The sequence below is a fragment of the Physella acuta genome, unplaced genomic scaffold (assembly GCF_028476545.2).
Source record: "Physella acuta isolate Inbredline_101_S28 unplaced genomic scaffold, ASM2847654v3 ptg000600l, whole genome shotgun sequence".
In the NCBI taxonomy this organism is placed as follows: domain Eukaryota; kingdom Metazoa; phylum Mollusca; class Gastropoda; family Physidae; genus Physella; species Physella acuta.
Window position 1 is genome coordinate 843,853 of NW_026732119.1, and position 16,745 is coordinate 860,597.

Below are 16,745 nucleotides of genomic sequence, written 5' to 3' on the forward strand. Positions count from 1 at the left end.
CAACACAACAGCTAACCACTTCAAATATTTTATACAACACAACAGCTAACCACTTCAAATATTTTATACAACACAACAGCTAATCACTTCAAATATTTTACACAACACAACAGCTAACCACTTCAAATATCGTATACAACACAACAGCTAACAAATACATGCAGATTATACTGATCAATTGTATATAGTGGCGTAGCGAGGTCGGGTGTTACCCGGTGCGGCACTTAATGGTGTCACCCCCCCCCCAGAGGCGTTGCGACCCTTCCCGGGGACAAACTTTCAAACTTTCGATTTGCACCCCCCCCCCTCAAACTTTTGATTTGCACCCCCCCCCCCTCAAATTTTCGATTTTAAATTTGTAAATGTTCAAAATTTTAAAACATTTGTTAATGGTACCCTTAGAAAAATGAAGATATTTTTCTTTTTATAATGAAAAACTCTTGATTAAATTATGTTTCTCCGACAATAAGTTAGTCTATGTAAATTTATTTCATCAAAAAAAAATGTTGATCCTATAAAGCAGGGGTTCCCAACCCCGTGCCTGCGGGCGCCATGCCCGCCGAACGATTCGTACGACAGAATCGAAAGTTTGAGGGGGGGATGCAAATCGAAAGTTTTGTCCCCGGGTGACGGGAAGGGTCGCTACGCCTCTGGAAGGAGTTTGTCGATTTAAAATAGGTGGTGCCCGCCACCCTACCGATATATATTAGAATGTGCTCTAGAGTAAAAAAAAAAAAAGGTTGGGAACCCCTGCTATAAAGTTTCCACTTTAAATTAGAGTAAACTACTACAACACCACAGGGGATGGGGTGTGGGACGGGTGAGGATCATGTCGGTAACACCAAATATTGAATTAGCGGAGTTGAACTATGTCCAGTTAGGGTTATATCAATATTATAGGTTGCATATTTTAATCTCACTTAAGAAATAAAAGAGTGAGCACGGCTGATAACGTTTAATTTTTTGCAATGCACAGTTTTTATTTAATAATTGGAATTGTTTAATTTCAGAAACAATTAAAATTTTACATTTGACTAATTAGATAGAATCTGGAAATTTAAAACAAATGAATTATTCTTTAGATAATTCCTTGAGCAACCATTTTGTTGTCTTTATGCTCACAATGAAAGTACTTACAAGAAATAAAACTGAATAAATACATACACAAACGTACACGCGCACACGCACACTCACGCAAGCGTACAATCGCACACGCACACACGCACACACATATGCACACACGCACACACATCTATGAGTAAGTTTTTATACAGTGTATGCATTTTTTTTTGCATAAATGCTGTTAAATCTTTGTACAGCATAGACCGCTGTTCGTACCTGGAAAACATGCAACGCAACAGTCCCAAACTTTTCGTACCAAAATAAAAATAAAATTTATTAAACATTATTTGAATCGCTTCAATATCTACCAATTAGGGTACAGAGGCGTGACAAATGTCAATAGAGCCGAGCCAAACCTGTGAAAAGTTGAACGACAGTCACCGACCTGGACCACCGATTTACAGAGGACATGACTTTAGAAACCATGTGACGACATATGAGGCACCTGGTCAAAGGGAAATAACTATAATATAAACGGTTTATTCTAGGCCAAGCTACACCCCTTGGTTTTCCTCTGCAGAAATACATTAGACTATAATTAGACACACTACCCCACCCAGCATAGCGGTTCGCCAAACATAGCCAATCCCACACCCCCCTCACCCTTACCTTAATACAACAAATAGTTCTTCTTCTTTCAACCAAATATGGAAATTTCAAAATCAGTATCTGTTCCTATCAGCTTAATATCTGACACGTGGACCATTGAGTCAATATAATAAAGTGGCGTCGCTAGGTAGGGTGTTACTCGCTGAAGCACCCCCTTGTGTCACCCAGTGCGGCACCCCCTGATGTCACCTGGTGCGTCACTTCCTGATGTCATCCGGTGTGTCATCTCCTAGTGTCACACCTACGAACCTAACCTTAACCCCTACATATGAATGATTTGGATTCAAAACTGTTCTAGTGCTGTTGTGAACACACGGTCACGCCTTTCGGGTGATCCGATGCATAGCGCAACACAAAACGGGTTACAAAACAAGACTGAATGAAACAAAGGCTCGTTGAAAACTAAAAGATTTTAATAGTATATACACTATCTACACATAACAGTCTAGTCTAAACACACAATACACAAGCTAGTAAACTAAGATACAGTGGCTAAATACTAGCATAGACCTAACCTGTACTAACCTTGGAGATCTGGACGAAACTTTGGCAATCTCACACGTTTTCATACACCTTATATACCCGTTCATAAACTGGTACAAACCGGACTATTACAACTCACAGCACGAGAACTGAAGAAGGACGAACGGGATAGGGTGCCAAGTACAACAACATTCACCCCCATTCATCCCCTTTCACTCGTTCACCACAAGTGCTAAGTGTGGCGTGATGATTTCGATTCAAAATTGTTCTAGAGCTAAGAGAGGTCTGAACGGTTAAAAAAGTACACCATGTTAACTACACATATTGTATGTTTATTTTCATGTGATAGAAGTCGCGTGTTGTCATCAGATATTCAATGTAAAATGTTCTCTGTTTGGGGTGTTTCGACTGGGTCTTTATCACAATTAATCATTTACTAGTTCGAAAAATTATTTCAATAGTTTTGTTTATCAAAATCTACAAACAGTTTATATGTTATATTTATCAAGATATAAACATTAATCATAAGTAAAATTGGAACACCAATGCCTTTTTAACTTTATTAATTACAGCTTTGAAATGAAAAAAAAACAAGTATGTGAATTATTTTTTTACGTAGGTTTTCTTAAATCGTAGAAATTTTTATTACATTTTTTTTCTACCTTTCGTTTGTGATATCTTTATGAACACCCATATTAAAGGCCAGATCCTGATTTGAATGCAGGCAGTGCATTGTATTATATATATATATATATATATATATATATATATATATATATATATATATATATATATATATATATATATATATATATTTCCAAATGCTTAAAAAAGTCTAAGATCATTATTTACTGTTTCCATAACATCTTTTAACCGTGACTCCCCCGCCCGACCCCGGAACACAAGTCTGCAAAAAAAATGTATCGACTTATTCATTTAAATCAGGGGTCTCCAAACTACGGCCCGCGAGCCGGATGCGGCCCGCGAGGTCCTCTCATCCGGCCCGCGGAGATCTTTTTGTCCACGGAAAAAAACGTGTGTTGGTGATGGCTGAGGAACTGACCAGAAAAATCAAAGACATGTCTGGAACTAACTGGCCCCCGAACTGAATTTGATAGTTAATGCGGCCCTCGGACTGAAAAGTTTGGAGACCACTGATTTAAATCAAGAGTAGTCATGTAAAATAACTAGTATAACCATCTATAGTCTATAGATCAAATAATACACACTTAATAAAGCATTTAATAAAAAAAATATCTTCCTCTGCTTTACTTCTCACCAAAACAAACAAGGGATATCACTTCGAATGACGGTATCTAAAATGTATTTAAAACAAACTTCAAGTGATAATGTAACACACGTGAAAATGTTTGTAAATTAACACAAGTTTCGGACAATTTATATAAATGTGTTATGTTTAAATTTTAATCATCATGAACTTAATATAAAATTGAAATATATCTTTAATCGTGAGTAATGTAGTTATTTAAAAAAAATCGCTTTCTATTAATCAATTAAAAAAAAAAATTAATTAAGGGTTTGCAGCACTTGTCTCTACATTTAAATTTTCTTTTTACAGTTTGTTATTTTTAAAAAAAAAATAATAACCTAAAACCATTTTCTTGGGAGACGACAAATGGAGTAGAAAAAAAAACATTCAACATCCTTTGGATTATACTTAAGTAATAACTTGTAAGGCGCAATGACTGGTAAAAAGCGCATCGCATTGTCCAATTTTGTGAAATAGTCTTTTAAGCGCGACTGTTGTTGACTTGACAACAAAATGCCAACGCTCATGTCGACTTACGGTCCTCAGCTAATCTACATCGAACAACTCGTCAAAGTGCCTGATGTCATCCAGCCATTTCTTCCCTTGTCTATCTACACCTCCCCCCCCCCCCCCCACCACCATCGTGTCATGCAGAATTTTATAAGAAACTTTGTTCGACCGTGACAAGCGCAATACCATTTAATTTGTTTATATATATATATATATATTTTTGACAGTGCTAAGCTAAACTTTAAAACAAAATTCGTTTCGTGGTCAGTCAGATTTGTTATTAGATCCATACTAACATCATTGCAATTGTAAAACACCTTGTTCTATGACCAGCCTCTCGAGATCTTCATTGACTGTCAATGACTACAATATATACATACAGACGGACACGGCTACTGGTCGCTGAAGTTAACTAAGGTACTAAGGTTACTTAATTTTTTCTTAAACTAAGAGTTGTTTTTTTTCAATTGGTAAAAAATGTATTTTACACCTTGGAAAAAACTCTCCAATAAATCCCCATCAAATATTTTTTTTATAATTCATATAAATGTGTTATGTTTAACCTTTAATCCCCATGAACTTAATATACATTTGAAATATATCTTTAATCGTGAGTAATGCAGTTATTTTAAAAAATCGCTTAATAGTAATAAATAAAAATATTAGTTTAACACAGCTTTAAAGGCATGAACACCTGTTGTATATATAGTAATTAAATAGAGTAAATAAAATTGTATAAGACCTAGACTAAAATATGATGTGCAAACTCGGTTCCCTTTGACTGCTTAATTTACTGTGCTCCATCCTCAGCTGTGGAGTCAAAAGTTGGCATTGTAACTGCCCATGGCCATAAACAAAAATGACCGTGAGTATAGGCCTCTGCTATACTCACACTGATCTATCACTCCAAAATGTTCCATGGCGCTGAGCGTACGCTACCCCCGATACGCAACAGAGAGGCGGATTTTGAACTCACGATCTAATAAACTCAAAATATACTAACATCACGAGATATACTAAATTTACAAGAGGGACACCAGAGTTGCCTATCTTTTATTTGTATAACTAACACTTTTTTTTTCTCTTATTGTACAAACGAATAATCAAATAGGCCTACACATGTTCCCACCACAAACTGGTTGGAAAAATCAAATGGTTTCAAAAATGTAGCTTCTTTATTTTAGGAAAGTAGGTCTACCTTCAATATAGTAATATAAATTAACCTTTCTTACAATGCTCCGCCCTTTTCTCGTAAACATAAGTCTTAATTCTTCTATACAACACACCAATGTTACAAATTGATAGATTTGTATTATATTGGTTTGTTTTTGTTACTTCCCATATTATAGTTTATAAAGAAAAGGGAAACAACTTTAAACGATATTATTAAATTAATAAATAAACCAATAGCCCAGTTGAAATATAAAACTTATGCAAATCCTTGTTGATTTTGTTTTCATTTCTATAAATATTAGTAAATGTTATGTAAACTTTTTGTCTGCCTTTAAAATTGTATTGACATAAATAGAAAAAAATGTCTTTAATTAAATTACGAAACTCATAACTATGTAAGATAACTTTGCTTTAATAAAATGTATTCGTTTTTTTTTTAATCAATGGTATCTCCTCAGATTTTCGTTTCTCAAAAATGTATTTTAACTATATATATATATATATATATATAGTAGCGTACCCGACCCCCGCGCTTTGTCGCGGGGATAGAAGAAAGGTTGACGAAATATATTAGGATTTCACCAACGCTTTATCAATTATAATTATAACACTAAGCCTAGATTTAACTTAACTCTTAACTCTGTTCTCTAGGCCCCTCTAACATAAAACTGCCTTAGTCTGCCTCTAACACATTACCGTAAACATTACCTTATGTTTTTGTAGAAACCCACAATGAACTATGTAAGAAATAGAAATATGTTTTAATTTAAAACAATCCATTTTAAAATCGAAATAGAATAACATAATATCAGGAAAAGAAAATAGGAAAAGTCATTTTTTTTCAGTATGAAAAATTATTTACGCCGTGTACTGTTTTGCAAAACACTTACCTATACTTACTGTTACGATGTCCACCAATTACGTAGCTAATAAAGTCATTGGTTTCATTGTTAAACTAAAACTGATATTTTATCAAGAAATCGATAAAAATATAAACTATGGGTCGTCGTGGTCGAGTCGGTAAAGCTAATGGCTGCTAAACCGAAAAGTCTCGAGTTCGAACCCTCGGGCAGATGAGGCTCGTTAGCTGGGGACAGCCACTCTTCTAGGAGAGACAACTCCAAAATTAAACAACTGCTGCCTTGTAGTTTGTTCTTGGTTGGTCAAAGGCTATGGAAGCAAATTCAAAAAGAAAAGCAGGCTGAAATCGGAGTCAATGGCCTCAATGGCGCATAACCAGTTGACACGTAACGCTTAATTGTATTGGAAGCGTGGTCGAGTCGGCAAAAAGCTCATGGTTGATAAATTCGAACAAAGTCTCGAGTTCAAACCCACTGGCAGATAAATCTCGACCCCCTTCAACACTAATAATGCGCACACGTACACACATCTTAGAGTAAGTTTTTATGCAGTGTATGATACCTTTTATTTTGCTTAAATGCTGTTAAATCTTTGCAAAGTATAGACCGCTGTTCGTACCTGGAAAAAAACATGCTATATAATGTTTATGATTTTAACACAACAGTCACAAACTTGTCGTACTAAAAAAAAAAGTTATTGAACATTAACTGAAGTGCTTCAAGATTAACAAAATCTGGCTATTTTAACATGAAATTAGCTCACCTACACTATTTGAACAGTAGAAATAACAGTTTAAAACTTCAGTGATAAGTTAAAGTTTTAAAATTAAAAAAAATAAACCATCGACAAATTAGAGTTTTACATCAATACATTGAAACATTCATCTTCTTTCAATGCTCCATCCTTTTCTTGTGAATTTCTCTTATAGTGTTAATATCACACTTTGCTTTCCTATAGTCATGTTGTACTAATATTAGAATGTACAGCATGTACGTATAGTTTTAGCGTGAGTTGTACTACGCCAATACTGTAACTTGAAAGAGTTAAATATTTTTTTTATTAGTTACTTCCCATCTAAATATTTTTAAATACATATGGGAAACCATTTTGAACTATTATATCAACATTATATAAAACCGATACACCAGTTGTAGTAAAACAATGTTGTAAATCCTTGTTCATTGTATGTATTATTCTTGTAACAAAAAAATATTTAAAATGTAGCAATCTTTCTAGTGCTAATAGTTTATTACACCAAGCAAGCCTTTGATATCTAAGTAGTTGGCAGCCAAAATCAACCCAAACAAAGTGCCCTGGTCAACTTTAAGAAATGCTGGATCCCAGAAGCAAACATCATCTGTTCTTTTTTCTTTGTTTTTATCATCTTCAGGTGGTGGAGGGTCATCCCGATGGAAGGTACACCATTGAATTACCTTCTTTAATATAGCAGCATTAACATTAGGTAGTGGAACAGGTTCATCTTCATCCATATCCCTACCCAAATCTTCTAACATGATTTTAACAGTGACAGATTGTTTAGCAATATCAACATTTACGTATTTTACAATTAAATTATATTCAAATGTAAAAGTGTAAATAAAGGACGATTCAATGACAGAAGGGTACTTTTTTTTTTTCTTTTTCAATGTTACATTGTCAGAAAATGTCAACACATGTTTGTTTTTATTTTTTTATTATTATTATTATTTATTTTTACATTGTCAGTTTGCCTTGTCATGTTCGCTTTAGTATTACAGTTTTCATCAACGGCTTGTGAGGACTGATACAGATTAACATTCATAATACTTCCTTCTTACTCTCATTCATTTTAGATGGTTTACATAATACAAAACGCCTAATTACAATTTTGTTTTTAAACGTGAAAATGCAAATGTGTAATTAAATGGTGATTCAATGGGTTCTTTTTATCGCCATGGTGGTTTTAGGGGGTTTGTAGATGAAAGAAATTTGGGATAAAAAAAAAAACATTGTAAATATTATAAGAAGCCGGAATATTTTCAGTACAATCAAACACTTCAAATCAAACATTCTTCATGTTCAAACATATCTATAGCTGTTCTTCCACATGTTTTTAATCAATTTATTTTAAATGTATTGATGATATAGAAATACATAAATACGTTTTTTTTTTGTACCAGCCAACAACCTAGATGCTGCGAGTTGACGCCAAAGTAGAAAGTTAAAAAAAAAATGTTTACTTTTAAAATGATTTCGATTTGTAAATTTTAAATTACCTGGGGAGACTACACAACAATATACTTAAAATAAGTCTTAACAATAAGTCCTTAAAATATACATTTTATAGATTATACTCAGAGAAACGTGCACAAAATTGTAATTAATATAATTATTAATGGAATTAACTAAATTTAATGATATTTTATAGTATAACAATTTTTATACTTTAAAACAAATAGAATTTTTTCTTAAATAAAAAAGTTAAAGCCTATAGTTTTAAAAGGTAAAATAGAATTTATTAAAGACAAATTACATTAAACAGGGTTTGGTCTAACTCAGGGGTCGGCAACCTGCGGCTCGCGAGCCGCATGCGGCTCTTTTGATATCAAGATGCGGCTCTCCAGCTCCTTACACAAATACTAATAATCTTAATAAAAAAATAAAATATTTGAAATAAAAAAAAATGTTAGTGGCTCTTTAAAACCAGGGAAATTTTGAAAATTGTAACTTTTGGCTCTTCCGCTTCAAAAGGTTGCCGACCCCTGGTCTAACTTAGTTTTGGGATTATAAGTGGATAATTGATTCACACACACTATAAATAGTATCACCTCAGCAGGTACATCACACAGGACAGGCTTTGACGCTTGATTTGCCTTAAACACACACAGTCACCCTCTACACGCCTCTTCAGACACATCCACCCCCTCCCCCTCTGTCCACTTCACCCTCAGACATGATAACCCCACATCCCCCTTAATTGTTCCAACGACCCACCACCCACCCCAACATCAATCTCGAATATCTATTCATTTACTTACTTAAAGTTCTAAATCTTGCTTCTTTCCCCTCATCTTTCACACAGCAACCTTTGAAAACTCAATGCGACCCGTATATAAATAAACACTCTTTCAACTGGTTAACACATTTTGTTTCCCTACATAGAAAATGTTTCACTGTCACTTTGACCCCCCCCCCTCTCTTTGAACAATTTCCTTTCCACTCCCCACCTGGAGTCCTGACACTTTCATGTGACCTTCACCCCTATTGCTGTTATCCCTTTCAATTTTTTTATAAACACATACATGACATAATGTAAATATTAATTATGTACATTTGCAAATCCTTTCGCTTTAATAGTTCGAAATTACGACAAAAAAAAAATTGATTTGATGTAGCCTACCTGTTTTAATTGCAAATAAAAGTATTATAAAAAAATATCAAACGAAAAAAAAAATATGTTGGCAAATTATGTACAGATATAGACTAGATCTAGTCGCGTTTTCCTAACAAAGGTTTTAGTTACTTTCTGCGCAAAGTGTCCAAGTTGATAGTTTTGCTTTTTCGATTTTCTGTTGTTTTTCCTTTTCTTCTTGTATTTACTAATGTACAAACTGTAATGACATTAATGCAAATAAATTATGTATTGAATATTCTACTATGTTAATATGTTACCACATATATGTTTGATGCTAATTGTTTTAATTGCAAATAAAAAAAAAATCATCTAAAATAGTTCCATTTCCTTTACAATAGATAAAAGTGTATAATTTAGCATAGGTCTAGAATATATGGAGCTTAATCAGTCGTAAAATGAGTTGTGAGTCTATGTCTCTCTTGCTTAAAATTCATAATGACGATAGCCAAGAAAAAATATTAATTTCGAACTAAATTTAATTCTTGTGAACATGATTCCCATTGATACAAAAACAAGGCGGCTTTTTGTTTTTAGGCTTGGCTTCACGAATTTAAAATATCAAGATTACCAAAAATGCAACAATTACACATAAAATAATATAATCATACGATAATAACAACTCGAATTAAGTACCGGTAGGCCTAAAATAACAATAACATTACTCTAATATTTTAAATACGCTTACGATAACTTGTTCCAATTCATAATATAATGTATGCTACTTTAAAAAAATAACTTTTTAACGTAGGCTCTATTTTTATTTCAGTTAACCTACGTCTTGTAGTGTATTATCATTATTGTTTACAGTTTTAAATAAATCAACAATAGCGAAAATAAATTAATCGCTTTTTGTTTTATTTTATCGATTTAATAAAGATATTCAAATGTTGTTTGAAAAGTACGAGAACGAGAAATTAAGGACCTACTACTAACCCTATTCTGACTCAAGTGTCATGGACTTTTAAGTTTAGTCAACCAATCATCCCGTAACACGATCAATGTTTGGTGGTGCGTGCGTGTGGTGGGTGGGGGGGGGGGGGGTCATTAAGGGATCAAATGAAATAGTTTTCATATTTTGTCCTGTTATCGATTTTGATTTTTGATGCTTTTAAAAATGTTGTAATGGCCAGCCGAGTCCATTCCTAGAAATCCTCCATCAACATTGGTCAATGCCTTCCTCGTATCCTCTCTTCTGTTACATGAAGGTTTTCGATACACGGTTATACACAAATGTATAACACTTTATTCCTGAAACAATGTAATCAACTGACAAAACACCCCCTCCCCCTCATCACAAACCGTCACAGAATTACGGACCCTCCCCTCTCCCCTACGAGTGTGACGTCATGTATGGACGACCGCTAATTAAAACACATTTTGTTATTTAAATGTACACGGCCTTAGGGCTAGTATGTAGGTCATTTACGTCTCGTTCTTGTACTTGCCAGCTAGTACTTTTCAAACCAAATGTGATTTTGTTTTATTAACCCCTTAACACCGGAATTATGTTCCAAGCGTGCAAAAAATTAGTTGTACTGATTATTATATATAAAAGTTGTTGCCTACTTTTGTGCTAATGCAGTATTAAAAATAATTAATTATTGTATTTACTTAATGTTTTTAATAAACTGATAAAAATACATATTTTTAATATGAATATAGCAAACTACTTTTTGTATTTAGCATTATAATATGTTTCAGATAATTATGCCATACATTATTACACACATTTGCAAACCTAAAAGATTACCTTAAAGACAACTTCCATTTCAATTCTGATGCTTCTGAACACTATAACGTTCAATGTTTTAAATAAAGCAAAGTATTATACTTAGCTTCCTTTATTTCCTAACATCGATTGCAGTGTAATACCCAGCATTCGTTACATTCCTAACCTAGGTTACCCAGCCGCCTTTATTTCCTAACGAGGGTGATATCACTATGTCCAGCTGGCCATGGTTAGGTACCCATCAAAGCTGGATGGACTCAAGTCTTACTCGAACTCGGATTCGAACTCGAGGCTAGTGCACTAACGCTTAATCACGCCAACCTTGTACACATTCGAATAAAATAAAAATAGAATAGTAGAATAGACGATACAATACGATATGATTAGGATAATCTGTGGATTATGATAGAATTAGAATTTAAAGATGTAAAGTGTTTTATTATTTCAACCACACCTCCATCTAGTTTATATACCGATGTAGATCTCCACTAATCACTTCAAATATTTTATACAACACAAAAGCTAACCACTTCAAATATGTTATACAACACAACAGCTAACCACTTCAAATATTGTATACAACACAAAAGCTAACAAATACATGCAGATTGTACTGATCAATTGTATTTTCTATGGTAGAGATTTGGTAACAATTTAAACGATGTAAACATTTAAATCCCAGTTTTGTTAAAATACAAATATTAATTATGTTTTCCAATATAATGTGTTACTTAACCCTGCCATCTCGTTCTTGTCACTTAATGTAAACTTAATTTTTTGACTACTTTAGTACACATGCAGTATTTAAATAAAAACGCATTTTTGGGGGTGCCAAAATACATATGAAATTAATATTATTGGACGAAAACTGTTAAAATATATCTCTTCTTTTTTTTTTTTAATAATAATTATTTTATTAGCTTGAAGTTCTAAGATAAACAGATACAATTATATTTTCTAAAATTTGAACATATTAAACTACTTATTTTATACACTTTGACATACATATTAATTGCGATGTATATTAATTTGAAAATAAAACAATCATTTATTTGTTTCTTTATTGTAATTTAATGTGCTTCTATTGTAAATAATTTTTACAACAAAGTTGTAATTTGTTTCCCTTAATTTTACATTTAAAAAAGGAAAGAAAAATGTATTTCTAAATATTTCTATATTCAACACAGCAATATGTTCTAAAAGCTCAAACAATTATACAATACACTAATAAGCACATTTGCGAAACCTACAAGATTACCTTAAAGGGCTACCAATTCAACTTTGATGCTTGTGGACACTATGACTTTCACATTTTGAAGAGTGAAATCGACAGTTAGAAACTGCAATGATTAGTTAAAATTTAAAAATTAAAAAAAGACATCTCCCAATTAGTAATTTTAAACAAAAACATCTTCTTTCAATAATCCACCCTTTCCTTGTGAAATGTCTTTTATATCTTATTTCTTATAGTGTAAATACCACACTTTGCTTTCCTATAGTCATGTTGTAATAATATTAGAATGTACAGCATGTACGTATAGCTTTAGTGTGAGTAGTACGACAGCAATGTTGTAACTGGCTAAAGTTTAATACGTTTTTAATAAGCTACTTCCCATCTCAATAATTTATAATACATATGGGAAACAACTTTTAACTATTATAACAAAATAAAATAAAATCAATAGCCGAGTTGTAATAAAACAATTGTGAAAATCATTGTTCATTTCATTTAAAATTATTGTATAAACATTATTTTTAAAATGCAACAAGCTTTTTATTGCTAATAGTGCTTTGATTTTAAAAGATAAGTTATCTATAATAAATTAACAAAACTTTCATTGTTTTAAATTACTGATATTTTATAAAAATAAATTTCTAATGTTTAACCAATATTTCAGGTAAGTTAAGGCCGGTAATACAAAAAGTTGTTCTTTTCAGGATTAAATAAAGGAGGGTTTTCTTTAAATTTGTTTTTTGCTGTGGTAGATGTGGTGAAGAGGTATGGCCTTATAAGTGAAGTTGAAATACATTTCGGAGTAAAGAAAATATATATATATATTTTTTTTAATTTTTAACAACTATAAGTTAAATAACATATTAATCACATCAAAATGCATTTTTAGGTTGAAAAATAAAATTGTAATTATACGATTTGTATTATGTATAAGTAAACCATCTTAAAATAAAAGTACACGTCAGAAAAGAAGTATTACTATTGTAAATCTACATCAGTCCTCACAAGCTGGTGATGAAAACCGTTAAACTAAACACAACATGGCAAGATAAACTGGCATGAAATTACATGTCTGAGACACAAAAAAAAGGTTTAAAAAGATTTTGTCAATGTATTAAAACCGGATCATTTAGTTTACCAAATTACGTACACAGACCCCGCCAACCCAACCATACAACTAATTGCTAGACACAAGCACATTTCAAACTGACCACGTACTTAACAGATAGACAGGCCTCTGTGATTACTGAAAATACAATAAACACTAAACCTTTACTTATCCAAAAATAAATTTTGTATATATGGCGTTGTGATTAATTACTTTTGTTGCCCTATTGTTTTTACAAGCTTTTATTTAACTAGCTTCCCGCTAGTCAATAATTACTAGACTACTACAATTTGGAGATTTTAAAAAACATTTTCTCCAATTGATTTCATCTACTTTATTCTTCTGATATCTTTTTCGTTTATCTGATATTTCCAAAATCTGTAACGGGCAGCCGAATACATTTCTTGTAGTGCTCCATCCAAACGCCTTCCTTCTATTCCCCCCACCGTCACCAGCCCCGTATTATATTTGATAGACCGTTGGGGTCAACCGTGTATGACGTCCAAAAGGAGGAGGAGGAGATGGGGGGGGGGGGTTGTTCGAATAAAGTAGATTTTTGTGGACGAGTGGGGGGTTGGGGGTCATTCTGGTCGTCCGCGGAAAAAAAAACACAACACACTGCGTTTCAAGTTAATTTTTAAACATTTAAAACAACTGAAACATTGGTTTAAGAGGCAACTACATCCAGGTTCTTAACAGGGACCAATCGCATTAGTGATTATTCTACGGACCTCTACATTTCCTATTTGATCTATGCATGAGATCTCTAAGTTATCTTTCATGTATCGCTCCTGGATCAGTCTCTCGATGTCTGAATACATTTTATTATTGCTCAGATGCAAACATCTTAATTTACATGAACTTACACCATAATTAAAGGCATTCCTGAAGATAACGAACGTACATACACCTTTAAAAACATTCAACTACACTTTTTTTTTTCTCTTTAAATGTAACATTTGGTTTCACCCCTAACCCTGGGTGATAGCTTTAAAGTGTTCACAGTTAATATTGACGAGGTGTATCTATTGTCGGTTACTAATATAGCTGTTTTTTCTATATTTAACATATATAATCCCCTCTCCCCCTAGTAGGGATTGCTAATGTGTATTTAAAATAGTTTTTTAACTGTAATTAACCATTAATTTAACAGGAAATAATTAATTTTAATATGATTACATTTTGCAATTATTTATCTTGATATTGCCCCCCCCCCCCCTTATCGTTGTCACCCGATCAGCAACCCCCGTCACCGCCTCGCGACGCCTCTAGTTAAAAGTTTGCTACCATTAACGTAACAACCTACTGTTAAGTAAATTCAAATATTGACATATAAATCGTGCCTGCATTTTTATGCTTTGTTAACATTTTTTAACGAGTTATTATCGGTAATGAATAACTTAATTGGAGATTTAATTATCGTTACAGCGCGGGTTGGAAGTGGAGATTAGCTCCCACTCCAAGGTGGAGATAAGCTCCCACTTAATGGTGAGTATAAGCTCCAAATTCACGGTTGGAATAAGCTCCAACTTCACTGTAAAGATAAGCTAATTCTTCAAGGTGAGAATAAGCTCTCACTTAACGTTGGGAATAAGCTATAAATTCACTGAGGTAATACGCTTCCACTTCAAGGTGGGGATACGCTCCCACTTCACAGTGAGGATTAGCTCCCACTAAATGTCCCCAACATCCAACGTCACTGAAAGTTTCTGACAACCAGATCCAGCTCTTGACCTACACGTGTGGCCCAGTCTCTGAGCCCGGCCAATCGCATTTTAAACAAACAATACAAGGGGAAGACAAGTAATATTATGTTATGGTATATCGATGGTAATTTGAATTGTTTTAAATTAAATATTTCTATTTCTTACATAGTTCATTATAGGTTTCTACAAAAACATGATGTAATGTATACGGTAATGTGTTAAAGGCAGACTAAGGAAGTCTTATGTTAGAGAGGCCTAGAGAACAGAGTTAAGAGTTAAGTTAAATCTAGGCTTAGTGTTGGTTTTGGATCTAGCGCATGGTTGCATTTGTTATTTAACTTTGGTGTTAAAGTCAGTAATAATATTTATGTGAGAATACTAAATGCTAGGATTCGTGTTTTACGTTTGATGTTAGGGTTAAACGGTTAAACTAGAGACACGTTTGGTTTACCTTGTAGTTAGTGTTTGATTTATGTTACGTACTTAGCTTAGTGTATACCCTGTATAGATGAATGTTTTATATGTCCTCGGGACTATATGGTAATTATATTGTTAAGACAAGGCTTTCGGACAGGCAAAGAGGCAGTGACCTAATTATAAGTTAGGATTTTTGCAGCACAATGTAAGAGATGAAACGCTAATCTTCTGTTTTTATCGGCGTTGTTTTATAGACTTGAATATATTGTGATCATACTGTAATATATCCTCTGTATTTCTTCTTCTTCTTCGTTCTTTATTATTAGTGTTGAAGGGGATCGAGATTTATCTGCCAGTGTGTTTGAACTCGAGACTTTGTTCGAATTTATCAACCATGAGCTTTTTGCCGACTCGACCACGCCTCCAACACAATTAAGCGTTACGTGTCAACTGGTTATGCGCCATTGAGGCCATTGACTTTTCTTTTTGGATTTGCTTCCATAGCCTTTGTCCAACCAAGAACAAACTACAAGGCAGCAGTTGTTTAATTTTGGAGTTGTCTCTCCTAGAAGGGTGGCTGTCCCCAGCTAACGAGCCTCATCTGCCCGAGGGTTCGAACTCGAGACTTTTCGGTTTAGCAACCATGAGCTTTACCGACTCGACTACGCCTAACCCTATCTCCTCTGTATAATTATTAAGATAAAGAAATTGTTTACATTTTGTACATTTAATTAGTATCATTACTATTTTTTAACAAGTTGGAAAAAGCATATAGTTTTAAATATGTAGCTTCTTTATTTTAGGAAAGTAGGTCTACCTTCAATGTAGTAAAATAAATTAATCTTTCCTACAATGCACCGCCCTTTTCTCGTAAACATAAATTTTAATTCTTCTCTACAACACAGCAATGTTGCAACTTGATGGATCTGTATTATCTGGGTTTCTTTTTGTTACTTCCCATATCATAGTTTAAACACGTAAGGGAAAAAACGTAAAATTATGTTATCAAATTTACAAAAATACCGATGCCTCAGTGGAAATATAATAATTATGTAAATCCTAGTTGATTTTGTTTTGTTTTCTATCAGTATTAATAAATTTTATGTACTACTTTTGCCTGTCTTTAAAA

At 33.3% G+C, this 16,745-nt stretch overlaps 1 protein-coding gene across 1 annotated transcript; it reads right to left on the reverse strand.

Annotated features, from left to right (window-relative positions):
• Positions 1 to 7,266: 7,266 nt before the first annotated feature.
• On the reverse strand, positions 7,267 to 7,855 carry LOC131947581 (S-phase kinase-associated protein 1-like). Its single transcript, XM_059308825.1, has 2 exons — positions 7,835 to 7,855; positions 7,267 to 7,665 (listed from the first exon to the last, which is right to left on the reverse strand). Exons 1-2 carry the CDS (start codon positions 7,853 to 7,855, stop codon positions 7,267 to 7,269), a joined length of 420 nt encoding a protein of 139 aa, XP_059164808.1.
• Positions 7,856 to 16,745: the final 8,890 nt, after the last annotated feature.

Excerpts from the sequence above, each read along its gene's own strand:
- LOC131947581 (XM_059308825.1), bottom strand. The coding sequence starts at position 7,855 with ATGAATGAGAGTAAGAAGGAA. Across the intron at positions 7,666-7,834 it reads TGAATGAGAGTAAGAAGGAA|AAAAAAAAAAAGTACCCTTC; the intron begins GTATTATGAATG and ends ACATTGAAAAAG.